The 17,624-nt window shown below is 35.4% G+C and overlaps 1 protein-coding gene and 1 long non-coding RNA gene across 6 annotated transcripts in view; one reads left to right on the top strand and one right to left on the bottom strand.

Annotated features, from left to right (window-relative positions):
- The window catches only part of FYB1 (FYN binding protein 1), a 195,285-nt gene that overhangs the window by 174,303 nt on the left and 3,358 nt on the right, over window positions 1-17,624 (top strand). For all 5 annotated transcript variants that reach the window (XM_072605775.1, XM_072605773.1, XM_072605777.1 and 2 more), the window contains 3 exons: window positions 1,607-1,769; window positions 11,612-11,645; window positions 16,209-16,240. In XM_072605775.1, the coding sequence (XP_072461876.1) occupies window positions 1,607-1,769; window positions 11,612-11,645; window positions 16,209-16,240 (229 nt within the window). The remainder of the gene's footprint in view (window positions 1-1,606; window positions 1,770-11,611; window positions 11,646-16,208; window positions 16,241-17,624) is intronic.
- LOC140501806 (uncharacterized) overlaps window positions 1-17,624 on the bottom strand; it is a 43,174-nt gene that overhangs the window by 22,485 nt on the left and 3,065 nt on the right. The window contains exon 2 of the long non-coding RNA XR_011966359.1: window positions 15,554-15,654. This is a non-coding gene — a long non-coding RNA (uncharacterized lncRNA). The remainder of the gene's footprint in view (window positions 1-15,553; window positions 15,655-17,624) is intronic.

The raw sequence follows: 17,624 nt of genomic DNA on the forward strand, positions 1-17,624 counted from the left end.
CGTTTGATAAACATCTCAAATGTGTAAGATATTATGGTGGTTATAAGAATGGGATATAAATGATAGCCCTACCCACATGAAGTTTACAATATATTACCCAAATTTTATGATTTAGCTTATTGCAGACAATTTTACACTGCCTGACAGAATTTAATAAATTTAAATAAAATAAATTAAAAACTTGGTCACTTATTCTTATGCTACTGTAGTTCAGGGCTAAATAGTCATTTCATACAACAAAAATGATGAATCAAGATATTAAATCCTCTATTTTGGACTTCTAAAGTCAAAAATAATTTTTGATGGGGTTCTCATTTGCCTTTTCCACAAATGGGACATGTTGATAGCCCTATTCTTTACAATTCAATAATGTATAGAAGTTTGATTATGCAAATAAAAAATCATAACCCTGATTCTTCTCCTATCTATATGGCTACTCCTTATTAGTCACTTTTGCTGGCTCGTCATCCACGTCTCTCACCCTGTTATTATGGAGATCCCCAAGTATCAACACTGAATTCTTCATCTGCTCTCTCAACACCATCATTTTGATGTTCTCATCAGCTCCTATTATTTCAATTATCATCTCTATGTAGAGATATGTGTAATATATAACATATTGTATAAATATACATATATATGTATCATATACATAGAGATACTCACACAGAAGCCTTCTATCTCTTGAGTCCAGTAACACTAACTGTGCTGGACAGCTCCACCTGAATTTTTCATAGACATCTCAAACACAAATTGTCTAAAATAGAATTCATTACATTTTGCTCAGAACTTATCTCACCTCTTAATCTCCCTATTAATTATTGGCCTATTAATTACCTTTCAGTCACCCAGTTTTACAACCTAGATGTTATTTTCTACTTCTCAGTTTCACTCACCTCACATATACAATTGCATGTGTTGTTAAGGTGCCACATTTTGATTCTACTTCCACAACTTCTCTTGTATCCATCTCCTTTCCACTCACACAGGATCCACCTTAATTCATGTCTTTATCACTGCAGCCTGGACTTGCAATGGCCTCCTAACTAAACTTCATACTACTAATCTTTCTCTTCTCCAATTCACCCTCTCCACTGTTACCAAAATAATGTTCCTAACCATGCCCCTTCATTGCTCAAGAATCTTCAAGGGCTCCCTAGTACTTCTTGGATAAAATGTAGACTCCTCAGTTTAGCATTGAAAGCCTTTCGCCAGGTACCACTAGGCAACATTTTGCCTTATTTCACAATAATCTCCTTCACACACTATACTCCAGTCAAACTCACTATCTTCCTATTCACTTAATTTGTCATTCAGGTGCCAATTTGTCTATCCTTGTTAAAATGTTTTGAATGTGATTATCTGTTTAGATGTCATGTCTGCCAGTAGAATGTAACCTTTTTGAAGGCAGGAATTGTTTTATGTTGTCTCTGTGGCCCCAGTGCCCAATGTAGGATTTTGAACATGGCAGATGCTTAATTAATGCTTGCTAAATTATTGGACTGAATTGAATATAAACATGAATTACTATGCAAAATTGTTCAAAAAATTATTGTTTTAACAGCACATTTAGGGAAAATATAAATAATATCTCTTTTGTTTTCAGTATGATGGTGAAATTAGAGTCCTCTATACAACTCAAGTGGTGCCTACCTTAACTTCTAAAAAATGGGGAACCAAAGATTTACAGCTGAAGCCAGGAGAATCTCTTGAAGTCATACAAAGCACAGATGATACAAAAGTGCTGTGCAGGAATGAAGAAGGGAAATGTAAGTCATTGCACATGCTTTGCACTGTGTATCATATTCCGATGCTGAATAAGACCAAATGACAAAATTGGGCATAATTTGGATAGCTCAGTGTTGGGTTGTTTTTTTTTTAATTTGGGGTATATACCAGAAAGCAAAAGGTTTTCATAAAAAGTAACAAGCTTAGATTCAAATCTCTCTAAGTATCCATACAGAAAGTGAATTATAGTAGACAGTCTCCAAGTTCTATTCTGCTTGGAATCCTATGATCCAAGCCTAGTGTGTACTATCTGTATAACTACTATGACATATTTGATTCTGAAATGCTAAATACTTTTTGTTCTACCCTGGTTTTGAATTTTTTATAGATTACTTCATATCTGTAATTCCAATTTACTATTTTACAACTGTATTTGCTTTGATTTAATATTTGAGTGACCATAGCTATAAATATTAAACCAGATAGATAAGAGTCTTTGCTCTTTAGAAGTTTTTAATCTCCTTTTTTAAAGTTTGCAAATGAACTTTTTTTCAAAAATGTATCAAGTTTGTTTTGTTGAAAACCAAAGGAGAAGGGTAGTTCAAAGCTATGTGGCCTGCTGGGACAAGAATAGATGCCTTCCAAAGATGATGCCCCTTGGGAGTGTACCATAAGGGCTAGTAAAGCATAGGCAATGAGGGATTTGGGGAGAGAAAGAACCTTGGAGTTAAAAGCAAGGATGACAGAGTGTTATATAGGTACAGGTGGTATAAGACTTCTGAAGTGCCTTCTAATACTGAGACTGTGATTTTCATAAGACTGGGAGTTGGCCACCCAGAATGTTAATCGAAAGGATTAGGGTGGGTTCTCAGTTGCATTTTTAATTAAAAAAGAAAAGTCACTTGAGGTTGAGAACTGAAATAATGTTCTTGGAATGAGATGTAGGAAAAGGGAACAAAGGAACAGAAAGCTTTAGTTGGCTCCTGTTCTCAGGATCGTTTCTCTTGCTCCTCTTCTCCTTAAGATCGTTATGGATGCGTTTCTCATTACAGAAACTTGGGGGAATAGACCCATCAAGCTATAATTAAGATTCTGAAAAAAACTGTTCTCAGTCCATTGGTTTTTAGAAACATGGAGAAAAGGATCTTATCTATGTATTATTACAAAGTGGCAACCGAGGGAACAATTTCTCAAGGAACATTTCAAGGCTTTCTACGTGGATACCAGGAAATTACCCAGAGCATATCATCATAAAACATATCTACTTTTCTCATCTATTTTGTTACTTGTATTATTGTATTTTATTTACTTCAGCCAGCCAAGTTTCATCTTCACCTACTTGTACTTCTCTGCTATTTTCACCTCTATTCCTTATTTCCTCTCTGGATCTTACTCTTAGATTATCTCCCAAATCTTCTCCATTCAATTCATCTTCTTCCTTTGATTAAAAATTCAACTATCACTTCAAGAGCTCTGGTAACCACACTATAATTTTTTACTCAATATCTAGCCTAAAATATATAGTCCTTAGAAAAACATATTATTCAAAAATGTTGAGACCTAACACTAAATAGAACTGAAGTTTAGTTCAGTTGCTATTTCTATCTAACCAGTCATATTCTCAAACATATTCCAAAATAAGATTTTTTGAGGGTTTCAGAATATTGTAACCTAACATCAATTGGTGGCAAAATGGGGATCTTTATGAAGAGAAATCGGAACTATAAGAACATGGCTGTGGTGAGGTAAGGAGATCTAATTTTACAGTTGTGCTGAGTAACCATAATTGATATTCATACCAAGCCAGAGAAAACAGTATAAAGGACTTCTATTCCCAAAAGCAAATGCTGAAGCACTAAATAAGGGGATGATTTAGACAATAAAGAATTGGAAGGGTATCTCTTTAGCACTTATTTAACCTTTGGCACTCAACTAGTCTGAGGGGAGGAGTTGAGAACATATAGACATATATGTTCTCAACATACATGAGCAGAACATATAGACATATAAAAAAAGCAATACAAAACTGCCCACAGTAAGAACCAGATGAGTTTGATAATGAATGAAAAGGCAAGTCACAAGAGGCAAAGATTATGCTTGGGCCATAAATGGGCATTTTGGTCTGTACCTGGAATTTTATTGATGTAAGGAACTCCTAATGAAATTCTTATACCAATGCAAATCTGAAAGTCTTCTACAACTGGTAGCCTTAAAGAGCTCTTTGGAGCACTGAGAGGTTAAATGATTTGTCTGTATGTGTCAAAAGCAGGACTTGTATCCATGTCTTTCTGACTCCAAAGTCAGCTTTCCATCTACTATGTGAAGCTGCCTCTGATATGACAGAATCATGGAGATGATCCCAGAATACTCAAAGTTATTACAGATACTTAGGTTTATAAAATCTGCCCATATTCTTTCCTCAGTGATACATGGACACAGTGGAATTGGGGTATTTAGTGAGTTGTTTCCTGGTCATCTCTACAACCAAGGATGGAAGGTATCTTGAGGACAGAGTTGGAGAGCTACAAAATACCAACAGAAATGTCTGAAAAGCAAGAAGTTAAATTAATTACTTGATAAGTCCAAACCAAACAAAACAAATGGTTCAATAATTTTTTAACCAAATTAACTCATTATATTGATATTGCCTAAAAATATTTTGAGGACCAAAAGTCAAATTTTAGCAAAAAAAAACCAAACAATTTTATTCTGGGTTTGTCAACATGATGGTATATTGAGTTAAGCAAATCATTCTACTTTACTATGCCTTAGTAGTTATCCGTATATAATGAAGTTAATGATGACATTTATCAGACAGAGATTCAGATCCCCTCCTCTGATTTTTGCTGTCTGTATGACCTTGGTCAAGTCACTTAACCTCATTGTGCTTCAACTTCCTCATCTATAAAATAAGATGGCATCCAAGACCCCTTGGAGCTTCACATATATGGTCCTCTGATTCTGTGACTGACTGTTACAATCTTTCCAGAGCAGGATATAACAGGCCAATCACTTCCCCAGTCACAAACATTGTACTCCACCCCCCCAAAATAGTTTTGAGGAAAAGTCTATGAAAGTACTTTGCACTTCAATAAGCAAGATTTCACTTCAGTGCCATAAGTGATCAAGCATAGTTAATTGATGGATGAACTTAGAGAACGGTAGACCAAGATTCAAATTCTGCCCCTGACATTAACTACTGCATTAGTTGGGTCATCCTAGGTAAGTCATTTAACCTCTAAGCCCCAGTTTTCTCACCTATAAAATGATCATAATAGCAGCTACTTCATTGGGCTACAGTAAAGATCAAATGAGGTGCTGTAGATAAAATGTTCTGCAAACCTTAAAGAACTGTATTACTCTCCACTACCATTATTATAATGAATCACTTAGGAATAATTAGTCCATGTATTTTATTTATATTATGTCTAATGTTGCCAATAGTTAATAAAATTATGTGAAAGGAACATGTTCTTTCTGGTTACTACATTCCCCAGAGGCTTGGGTGAGAGTCTACAGCATGGCAACATCACCAGACATCATGTGATAAGTGCTTCTAACATCTAATGTGATGAGGATTTCTAACATCTCCAAACTGTAGAGCTCAATGCAGACTTCTGGGAAATATGCCCACTTACACTTAAAACTGTATAGTGTTTTTTAAAAGTTCACATATACATGTTATTCCAAGGCAGTGAGGTGGTGCAGTGGATAAAGCACTAGACCTGGAATCAGGAAGAGTAGTCTTCATTAGCTCAAATCCAACTTCAGACACTTACTAGTTGTGTGACCCTGAGCAAGTCACTAAACCCTGTTTGTCCCAGTTTCCTCATCTGTAGAATGAGCTAGAGAAGAAAATAGCAAACGATTCCAGTATACTTGCCAAGAAAACCCCAAATGGGATCACAATGAGTCGGATATATTGAAAAATAACTCAGCCACAACGTATGTTATTCACTTAGCCTTTACAATAACATTGTGAGGCTATATTTACCTCACAGTTTTACACAGGCCACAACTGAGGAGCAGATAAATAATTTTCCAAAGCTACATGGAAAGTAAGTGGCAAGTCTGAGACTTTGATTTGGGTCTTCTAATTCAAATCTGTTCTTTTCGTTATCATGTTGCCTCCACTTATATCCTTTCTGTAGACCCCCAATACTCTATATCTCTCTCATCAGGATATGGAATCCGTAACATTTTATAAAAGAGGGAATGCCCTATGCCTCATAAATGGGGCATATAATACATGCCTTTCTTGAGATATATGAATTAACCCTATAATCTCAAGTCCTTAAGTTTACTTGATCTAATTTCCAGCTCTAGCATAGGCTAGATGGGTAATAAATGATTATCTCCAGCCTACCGTGTGACACATGAAACCTCTTAGAGCCATATATAAAACCTAGGTAATTGGCCAAGCATGCTTGGGTACCAGCAAGTAGTATACATGTATTCATATGCATATTCAGATATACACATACATGTGTGAATACACATATATACATATTGTATATGTGCTTATATTACATATACATTTATCGTTAAATGATCTTAACTTTCAAGATGAAAGAGACCTCAGAGACGATCTACATCTAACCCCTTCATTTTACTGATGAGGAACCTGAGACCTAGAGAAGAAGTTAAGCAACTTATTCAAGGTTACAAAATGTACATCCAAGGAATAAAAAATATGATCAAGTGATTATTTTTTGCTTTGGGGATGCTGGAAATTTTTTTTAAGGAACCATTTACCAATTCAGTTAATTTCTCATTTTTTGGGTAGCTTTATACTCACAAACATCCAAATCATTCACTAGTTGGAAGTTGTCATTACACAAAAGTCGAACAAACATTTTGGGATAGAACAATCACACATGAGTGTGGGAGTTCATTTCTGAACAAGTTCTGCCCTACCAAATGTCAACAAAGCATTTGTTTTATATCTGTGTGTTCTCTCCTACTGAGGGGAGATTTCTAGACAAAAATTAGATCTCTTATCTGTAGCAGTCACTTTCATATGAGTCTCTACATAATTTACAAGGTTTTAATACAGAAGCTGTTCTGTTTCATCAAAATCCACTATCAGGGGTATTCATGTGCGAGCAAAGACAGGATTTGTCAATGGTAAATAAGATTCATTTCTAGGAACTATAAGGAGTACATTATATAAAAAATTTTAGTGGAATAATTTATTTCTTTTTGATGCATCATGAATCACCTTTAATTGAATTAGGTTTTTAAAAGGATTCAGAAAGCAAAAGCACCATAATATTAGAAATTGTAACCCTGGAAAAATCCTGCCCATTAGAAATGGATAATGATTTTGCAGCTGATAGGCACAGAATATTTCAGGAAACCGAAAAGAGCAATAAGGTGTCAACTACTTTATCCTCCAAAGTACCTCCTCTAAATACTACTAAAAATAGTTAACATTCATATATGTATATGTACATATATATACAGATATATAGATATAGGATAAGCTAAGTGAGATACAGAAGAAAAATACTTTCTTGGGAATCATGAGCAAGCATGATAGAAGAGGGAATGTTGTCAGTGTTTGAGAATCATATTTTATCAGTAAGCCCCACCCCAACATACACTGGGGGGTCTGCTAGCACAGGTTCTTAGATCTGCATTCAGAAAAGGAAAGGCAACTTTTGAGGGGTTAACAATCACTTTAATCGAGCACATGTATCAATCCTTTGACCAAGCCCATATATCATTCATCTAGTTCAAGGGAGTCAACACCCTGTACCTCAAATTAAATACAGAGAAATTAAGTCAAAAGGCATGGCTTCCTCCGCCTGACCATAATTCAACAGACAGGTACAGTTGCCTGACCATAATTACCAGAGAGGGATGCATGACACCTGGGTTCTCAAAGCTAGGGGTCTCCTTAGAGGCTTTCCAGAATCCTCATCTGGCACTCAAACCTTCTTACCAAAACCAAGCCCCAAAATAAAACCTCATCCTCAGAGTCTTTATACACTTTTTGGAGCCAGAGGGCATCATATCCCTTGAGAACCGTTAACAAAAGGCTTGGACCATCTTACAAATCTTCCTAGACCTGACAATGGGTGGGAAAGATCCTCCTCAGTCACATTCCAATAGAGGCATTATACTTCTTGATTATACCAAAACAAAAATAGCAAAAGATCCTATTTTACTTGTCATTACACATATAGAATTACTTTTATATAATTCATGATGTTCAGGAGAAATAGCTGAATGACCTTATCATAAATTACCATGAATATTTCTAACAGAAAAGGCTATGTCCATGCTTAAATACTAACGATATTTAATCCTACACCACATATTTTCTGGTAAATGATTTTAAAAGATACTGTCATAGTTGCTCCAGTAACACATATATTAAAAAATGCCATATCAGCATAGGAACAGACTTCAATTTGATCGAGTGTCATTGAGATTCTTTGTACCTTTCTTGTGAAAACATAAACCTCTTTTAATATGGATGCAATTAATTAAAAACTGAAATACATTTAGATCTATATGATAAGAATAAAATGAGAGCCACATCTCAGATGATAATGCCTAATTTTGAATGCATTACTCCAATCTCATCTCTTCTCATTTTAATTGGAAGCTGTTAGAAATGCATGCCAGCACAAAATAATATTGACTTTCCGTTGAAGACTTGAGAGAAAAGGTTTTGTCACTGTAAAATAATTAGCTTGGAGTTGCATAAATAAAGGTGCCATGGAAACTTTTGCCATTGTAATTTCCCTAAATAAAATTCTTTCTGAATGCTTTTTTCCCCATTAAATATTTATAAAGAAAAAAGTGAAATGAAGGTAGAAACACCCAGTTCATGGGTAAAAAAAAAAGTAAGCAAGTATCCAACTTTGGTTTTGGTTCTTGGCATGAACTAATTTTGTGCAAGTTGATATGATTTATTCTTTGTGGGCCTGACACAAAGAATCAATAATTTGTTCTAAAAGCTGACTAATTTCAAAGATCATCTGACATGAGACAAACAAATGGCACTGAATATGTCAGTGGTGACTTCATCTCCCTGTGGGAATTAATGTAACTTGTGATATTTGTCTTAATCAAAGAGGGAGATGTCTCTTAACATGAAAGTAAGGGGCTGGCACTTTGGATTCAAATAACCCTAAGATCAGCATCATCAGTTTTTAGATGTTCTTTTGTATATAATCTTTCTTTTTTTCTAATATATGCTTCAGTGAAATGAAAAGGTAGGCATAAAATGACTTGAACTTGGAATTTTTCAACCTTATCATTATAATATTGTTGCATATTCTTTATTCTCCAGTAATTTTGATACCTGATAGACCACATTAATCCATACATTAGAAAATGGCAATCATGGGCAAATGAGCTATTATTACTAAAGAAAATATAATGTTTATGTTTTATTTCCTTTGAAAGACAGTAAATCTCTTCTCATGAAAATATTGGAGAAGAATATTCTACTGTTGTGGAATTCTTGATGTCAAAGGTTTTGTTTTTTCCTAATCTTTTGTCTATAATTTGCTAGAATATATTTTCAGCCTTTAAAATGGTTCCTTTTCATAATAGTACAGACCTCAAGAGTTCTTATAAGGCTGAAATGAAATAATTTTATGTGGAGCCATTTACAAACCTAAAGCACTTCATAAATGTGAGATATTTTATTTTTATTAGTTTTCTATGCTAAATCAGTAATTATAAGACTTTCCTCTGTGTTTAATAAATGTTATATCCGTAACATTAATTTTTGCGTATGTAGTCTTGTTTTCAGCTTCTATCCTCTAATGCACAAATTAATTCAGATAGTAATAATAACTCATATGGCACTTTAAAGTGTGCAAAGCACTTTGCATACATTCTCTCATTTAAGCCTCACAATCCTGTGAAGCAGATACTATACATATCATTATACCCATTTTATGGTTAAGAAAACTGAAGTTCAGAGAGGTTGGATGACTTCCACATCCTCATGCAGCTAGTATATGTCTGAAGTTATATTTGAATCAGTCTTTCCTGACTTTATATCTACTGCATAATATTGCCTCCCTGGAACTAAGAATAAATCTAATGTGCTGTTCCAAAACCAAATAGACCAAAAGACTCAATTGATCTCATTCACCAAGATAAATCCCCAAAATTCTACAGGTCGGTTAATTCTAGTTCTTTAGATGCTGTACATGCAGATCATTCAAATGTGACCCAGTCAGTCTTTCAGGAACGTTCATGCTTTTATAGGTCTAATTTAAATGGCTTTACTCTTCTCAGAAACCTTATCTCAAGTAGAAAACCCAAAAGCAAAACAAAACCAATTCTGAAAGGTCAGTCATATATCATGAAATGTAACAAAAACTGGCAGAAACTTGCAAAGGCAATAGTCATGCTATCGCCATTTTCTTAGAAAAGTTAAATTCAGTGATAGCAAACAAGAGCCAACAGCAGCCACTTCACTAATACGTATAAAATCAAATTTAATCTGGTGAAGTAAAATGTTCATTATGTTATAGTTCCCATATTTTATTTCTATATTATAATACATAAATACTATACTATATACAATATAATACTATGTTGTAACACATATACTATGTTATAGTAGATACTATATTTATATGTATGTGTGTATGTATACACATACGTACATATATATATATATTGTGTTTATTCTTCATTGCCGAAGAAGACCATGCCATCAGAGAAAGGATGACATGACTTGCACTTAGTTTTGAGTGAGGGAAGGGAGAAGGGAGAAGGGAAAGGAAAGGAATTTAGCCAGTAAACCCCAAGTTAACTGGGCATCCCATGTACGTACACACACACACACACACACACACACACACACACACACACACACACACCATAGAAGGAAGAGGACTAGGGGGAGGAGGATGAGCAAAAGGAGGAGAGAAATCCAAATCCAAATCATATAATATCTGAGTTGGAAAGAATCTCAAAGACCATCTAATCTAATTCATAATTGAGCAAGCACCTCCTCTATGATATACAAAACAAGTGATCATCTAGCCTTGAAGCCTTGAAGGCCTCCAGTGAATGGGAAAGCATTGCCTCCTGAGGAGGCCCATTCTGTTTTTAGATACTTCTAATAGTTGTTAGGGAGGCTTTTTTTTTTTTTAAATCTGCAATTTCCACCTCTTGTGCCCAGTTCTGCCCTCTAGGGCCAAGTTGAGCAAGATTAATCCTCCTTCTAAATAATAATCTTTAAAATTCTTGAATATAACTATTTCATTTACCATAAGTCTTCTCTTCTCTAGGCCAAACATCTAACAATCCTTCAACTAATCCTCAAGTCTTGTCCTTGTCTAAATACTCTCTACCAATGTTCTTCCTAAAATACAGTACCAGCACTGAACATAATAGACTAGGTCAGAATATAATGAGACTTGCTTCATTCTTTCTGGATTCTATGCATCTCTTAATGTAGTATATATATTAGCTTTTTGACTGTCATGTTGCATTTGGAGTCCACTCAAACCTCCAGACCTTTTCCAGAATAATTACTGTCTAATAATACTTTTCCCACATTATACTTCTGAAGTTGATTTTTTTTGAAACCTACATATTTAAGACTATATTTATCCCTATTAAATTTTGTCTTATAATATTTTACCAATAGTTAGCAAGGAGCATCAGCAACTGTTGTCTTCTAATCTTAATTTTTGAAAAGATTTCTTCTAGTTGGGGGGAAGGAAAGTCAGAGGAGTGTAGGGGTAGAGAAAGATATTGGAGAGAGAAGAATGTTACCACCTCGAGTGCCTTCTGGTCTTAGATATTGCAAATACAAACTTCCATTTTTTAAAATTAAAACTGATATTTTTCTAAATGGCATATTAAAGACTTTTTCCTATTTCTTTTTATTTCATAGATGGTTATGTCCTTCGGAGCTGTTTGGTGGACAAGTAAGTAAAAATTATCTTTCAGTGCTATATCTTGTTGCAAGAAGGAAATAATTTTGTGACTTTTGCTAGTTTCTCTTGTGGTAAGTGGAATAACAACTTATGCTACATAAATGTGAAAAGTATTATATTCTACATGTTAATGATATTGACTGTGATTATAATTTAGGTTTTCAAAAGATGCAATTATTATAGTGGCTATACTTTCTGCTAGCTCACATAATTAATATTGCAAACTCTTAGGTCATAGCCACAATTTCTCTTATTAATACTTTATGATTTTGTTCCTAACTTATTCAACTAAGTTAATCAATTGAGCAAACAGCGATTTCTCTCCTATAAAATGAAAAGAGTTGGACTAGATGGCCTTTAAGATTCCTCGTAATTCTATGCTGTGTGACCTTGGGCTAGTCGCTTATCTTCTCCATGGCCCAGGCTGCTAGCTCTCTATGACTGCTGGGTGTCCCAAAAGCCTTAGATCAGTTTTAAGCGTTAATAGCTTATTAAGTTTAACTAGTTTAAAGCTACATTATCAGTTGCAGAGCAATTGCTGATCTGCACCTCCGCGCTGGTGGAAGAAATTACCTCTTTAGTAATTCCTTGCACTAATGAAATCACAGGTTTTCCCTAAGGCCCTCCCTCTCAAAAAAAGATCTTAAAGTCTGTGATTCTAAGTATTTATTTAATCCTAGAATCAATAGGGTGTCACTACAGTCTAAGTATGGGAGTAACATGGTCACACACTCAGGAAAATAATTTTGGCAGTTATATAAGATGGATTGGGAAGGGGAGAGACTTGAGGCAGGGGAATCATTTAGGAAGCTATTGCAAGAAGATGAAGGAGAGTCTGAACTCAAGCGGTATCTGTTTGAGGAAAAAGAAGGGGATGAATTGAGTAAGGCAGTGGTAGAAAGGACAAGATTTGAATATGTTGGGTGAAGGAAAGTGAGCAGTCAAAGATGATGCCAAGGTTGGTGGACCCTGAGGGAATGGAGGGATGGTGGGGCCTTCAGCAGAAATAGCTAGTTTAGAAAAGGAAGTATGTTGGGAAGCAGAGGAACATGCAATGGCATCTGCAAGGCAGATCACAGTCCATCCTTGCCTGTTCTTTCTGTGTGGTTCACTTTGTCCTACTAAAAATTAAAGGGGGAAAGCAAGCCTCTAATTCACCAATCACTGGCCCCTACAAGCAGAACTCACTCTCCAAGAGTGACCTTACCAATTTACTATATCACTCCTCATAGCAATTACTTCAAACATTTTCATCCATCACTCCTCCCCTGGCATCATTCCTCCTCTCCCCACCCCATGCCTCCCACCCTCACCCCAACTCTGCTTTATACTTCCCAGAAAAAAAAACATTTTCTCTTTTCACCTCATTCATTCAAATATCTCCCTTCACTATCTCCTCCTTTATCCGTTTACTCACAAAGCTGTTGTCATCTACCAACAGGCCCTCATTCCTTCAAGCCTAGACTATTGAAATAGACTTCTGGTTGGTCTCTTTTCCTCAGTTTCTTCCCCATTCCATTGTATCCTCTACTCAAAATCTTTCTAAGGCACAGATCTGACACTGCCCCTCTCAAATCAAAAATTAAAACCCTCCAGGGACTCCCTATGAACTCCAGAATCAAATAGAAAATCCTCTCTTTTGACTTCATAACCTGCCCACTTCCTACCTTTCCAATCCTCTCATACATTTCCACACTCTTTGATCCTGCAGCACTGGCCTTGGGTGGATTCTCACAAAAACATTCCATCTCCTTACTCTGCCTTTCACCAGCTGACCCCGTGCCTAGAATGTTCTTCCTTCTCATCTGTGCCTCCTGACTTCTCTAGCTTTCTTCAAAACTCAGGTCAAATTTTACCTTATATAATAGAACTTTTCCGGCCTTTCCCCACCCTCAGTGCCTTCCCTAAGATTCCTCACATTCATACTGTCTATATCATGGACTATATATTTTCATGTTTTCTTCCCCACTGCACCTCTCCTCATTAAAATGTGAGTTCCTTGAGCTCAGGGACAATGTTTTTGTCTTTCTACATCTCTCCAGAATTTAGTACAGTGTCTGGCACATGGTCACAGAGTACTCTAGGGGCCAGGAAGTAAGGTATGGACTTTCCTGATGGCACCTGCAAAGCTGCTGCTGTATATAGGTTCTTGGAAACCCTGAAGAGTTAGTATGCTAAGTTCTGAAAATGGGAGTTTAGAAGTTTGCAAAATTGAGGGAATAGGCAGAGTAGGGGAATACTGGAAAATACAGATAGGTATGGTTGTTATAGTGGCAGTTAGGTGGTGGCACTGTAATACATAGAGTGCTGGGTCTGGAGTCAGGAAGACTCATCTTCCTGAGTTCAAATCTGGCATCAGACACTAGCTGTGTGATCCTGGGCAAGACATTTCACCGTTTGCCTCTGTTTCCTCATCTGTAAAATTTACTGGTGAAGAAAATGGCAAACCTCTCCAATATCTTTGTCAAGAAAACCCCAAATGGAGTCACAAAGAGTCAGTCATGACTAAAAAACAAACAAAAAAACAGTGGTTGTTATATTGGAGACAAACCCCACAGTTAGCTGTCACAGCAAGGATGGGATGTAACCCATCTTCCCAACGTCCATTTGGTTAATCACATACCCCTATTGGATCACGCATGGCCCTGATTTTGGGTGACTCCTGATCAATACAATAGACATTAAGCTCTATTTTTTTCCAGCCTACCATAAATAACCTGCAATATTCAGTGACTTAGGAGGATTGTTGAATGCATTTGTGCACAAAAGGAGAGCTTCCTATACTGACATCATTGTCTGCCTGAACCAATTCTTGTATTAGTCTTCATTCCCTGCTCCTCTGGGCTAGTTTTGGGCATTCACTTACAATATTCCAGTTCAGTATGGTCTTTTGACTTGACTGTTCATAATTAAGATCTGACTTTTGGCTCCAGTGAAAGCTTGGTTAGGAGGCAGAGGCACTTAGAAAAATCAGGATCCAAGATACTTTTAGAAGGCCCCAGTGACCTCATCAGATCATCTTCCAGGAAAATAAATGAGCTAAGCAGAATCAGTAGCAAGTTCAATTCAACTGACCATGTATTAAGCACCTACTTTGTGCCCAATAGGACTCTAGGCACAAAAATGTAACAGTACCTGCCTACAAAAGGCTTTCATTCTATTGAGAAAACAATATGTATGTAGATAAGTGCAAAAAACACATGCAAAGTAATTTTAACGGAGGGCATTAACAGTGGAGGAGATCAGAATAGACTTCCTATAGGAACGATTGAGCAGAGTTCTGAAATGAGCTAGGGACTGAAACCAGTAGCTGAATACTCAGAATCAAAGAATTCAAAACAACAGAAGCATGAAGGAGGATTTCAGAACTGAAGTACAGGTGCGGGTTAACAACCTAAGATCAGACAGGACCAAGCAGATTAGTGCTATTAAGAAGTCTTAAAAGATTCACAATGGCAAATCACCTGGTATCTGGAGTTAAGTTAAAGGGAACAATCCCTGTGGGCCAGAAACAGCACTAAAGGCTGCCTTCCAGAATAGAGCACAGAGATCCATTTAAGTGTTGTACCTTTGCGTGATCTAGGCCAGAAGACTTTCTGTTTCAAATACTTTAAATTTCTAAATGTTGAACTTGTAACCCTAGTTTAAAGTTTCAAATTATATTAAGTAATAATAACTTAAAGTTATTTATAGACTGATCACAATTCTCATTACAATGAGAGTTCTTTAAGGATAGGGAGTTGGGTCACATATACCCCACAGTGCTTAGCACACACACAAAAAATGTATTGAATCAGTCAATGATAAAAAATAATGATGTTTTAAAATAGAAATCTTGTATGTAGATTCATTAAAGTATCCAAAAGCATTTCATAGATGTATCGGATATGCTTAAATACCTTTTAAAAAATGGAATTCATCCAGTTGGATAATCCCTCTGCTAAGGCATATTCAAAGCCTTCTAAGCTTTAATCAGGCATCCGTGTGAGTTACTGTGACCCTAATATATAAAATAAACAATCACTTTTTAGAATTACATAAAAATACAGCCATATATTTTTGTATCATTGCAATAACCACATTTTGGTTCTTAACTTTGTTCACTTCCATTTTAACAAATGGAAAATAATAACTGTATTTTCCACGTCAAATATAAGTGCATTTTATTCAATACTAAAAGTCCAAGTGAAGTCATAAATGTGCTATCCATGAGTGTAAAGTGCTTACATCATTGGGCAGAAAGTAGGTGCTAAATAAATGTTTGTTACTTGGTTGATTATAATGAATAATTGTAAATAATTAGTATTGTTGAATTTGTTAACATAAAAAATGTGGATAAGAAAAACAAAATTAGAAGAGAAAAAACAAATTATAATGTAGGTACTTTTAAGTATAAGAATGCCTGTTTCATAGAGATGAATGAAATAAAATTTTCAAATATATTGTTATATCATATCATGTTACCTTCTTTTTTCATATTAATTACCTATTGTATAAAGAAAATGATTTCATTAAAATAATATCATTAAATGATACATTTTTCTGTTTTTACAGTGAAGGAGAGATCTATGATGATATTGCTGATGGTATGTTTCATTTTTTTAATCTGCAGCATATTAGCATATTTGTTTATGCTAAAGCCAATTGAGTAGTGTCCATACACAGAAGGGGAGAACAATTAACAACTTAGTCTAAATCATTAGTTTTTAATAAAAAAACAACAATTATTAATCATCTACAATATTCTGAGCATTTAAAAAAAGTATTCCCAACACACAATGAAGTTTACATGCTAAAAATTCCTATGTTGTAAACATTTTTGCCTCAGTTTTTGCTATTAACTCTTTTTTTATGCTTTGATGCTCTCTACCTGTCACACAAACTGAGAGTACATGTGAATATTTGTTTTGTGGCTTGTAAGATATCCTGCCTGAAACTTATATGTTTTTTGCCTTTGAGACAGTCCCTAACAATAGTGACCAGCCATCCCTGGAAATTCTGCATCCCTAGCTTGCCATATAATAATTTTCCTGTATACATAAAATCATGGATTTAGATCTAGAAGGGCCTTTTAGAGATCTCCTGGCCCAACCCTTTATTTTAGAGATGAACAAATTGAACCTTGAGAAGTTTAAGTGACTTTTAAATTCATATGGGTTGTAAATGGCAAAGTCAGGATTTGAATCCAGGTCTTTGGATTCCAAAACTAACTTTTTCTTTAACTACTACACATTCTGCAAATAGTCCATTTTACTCTACTGTCTTCATTTATTGCCTTTGTTTGTTATTTGGCTCTTACTCCACATTTGAACAATAATCTGTTCTCCTACTAAAACCATTTTTCTTTAACTTTTACTTGAAATTAGTTTTTCCAACTATGAATTTAGGTAAAGTCTACCCTTGTTTCCACTTAAAGTTCCCAACTACTCATTCAGCCTGTGTACATGTGGTTCCTTAGAAACAGAGAACGGAAAAATCTCAGAAACACACAAGCACAAGCTTGATTCATCTGGGGCCATAACTTTATAATTTGATGAACTTGGACTGAAGCTCTGCTTCTTGTCCAAATGTAAACAAACTTGAGTTTGGTATTCAAAGCCCTTCATAACCTTTAACCTATCCCACCATCCCCACTTTGCCTTATCTTCCCCACACATACTTTTCTAGTCTTCTTACCCTCGGGCTCAACAATTACCTCCACAAATTTCTTTCTGTAATGTATGCAAACCTAGAATGACTAAGTGATCAGAAAAAGAAGCATCAAGGACTGTAAAAAAAAGGCGGGCGGGTGTTATTCTTTTTTTTTTTCAAAACAAGAGACCTTATGATACAATATTCACTTTTCTATTTTTGAAAAAAGAAACACTATAGAATATTCTCATAGAACAGAAACAGAATTAGATGTAGAAGACAAGTGATAGAATAAAAGTAAAAGTGTTGCCATTCATGTTTCTTACACCATTGTTTCCT

Source organism: Notamacropus eugenii, chromosome 4 (assembly GCF_028372415.1).
Source record: "Notamacropus eugenii isolate mMacEug1 chromosome 4, mMacEug1.pri_v2, whole genome shotgun sequence".
NCBI lineage: Eukaryota > Metazoa > Chordata > Mammalia > Diprotodontia > Macropodidae > Notamacropus > Notamacropus eugenii.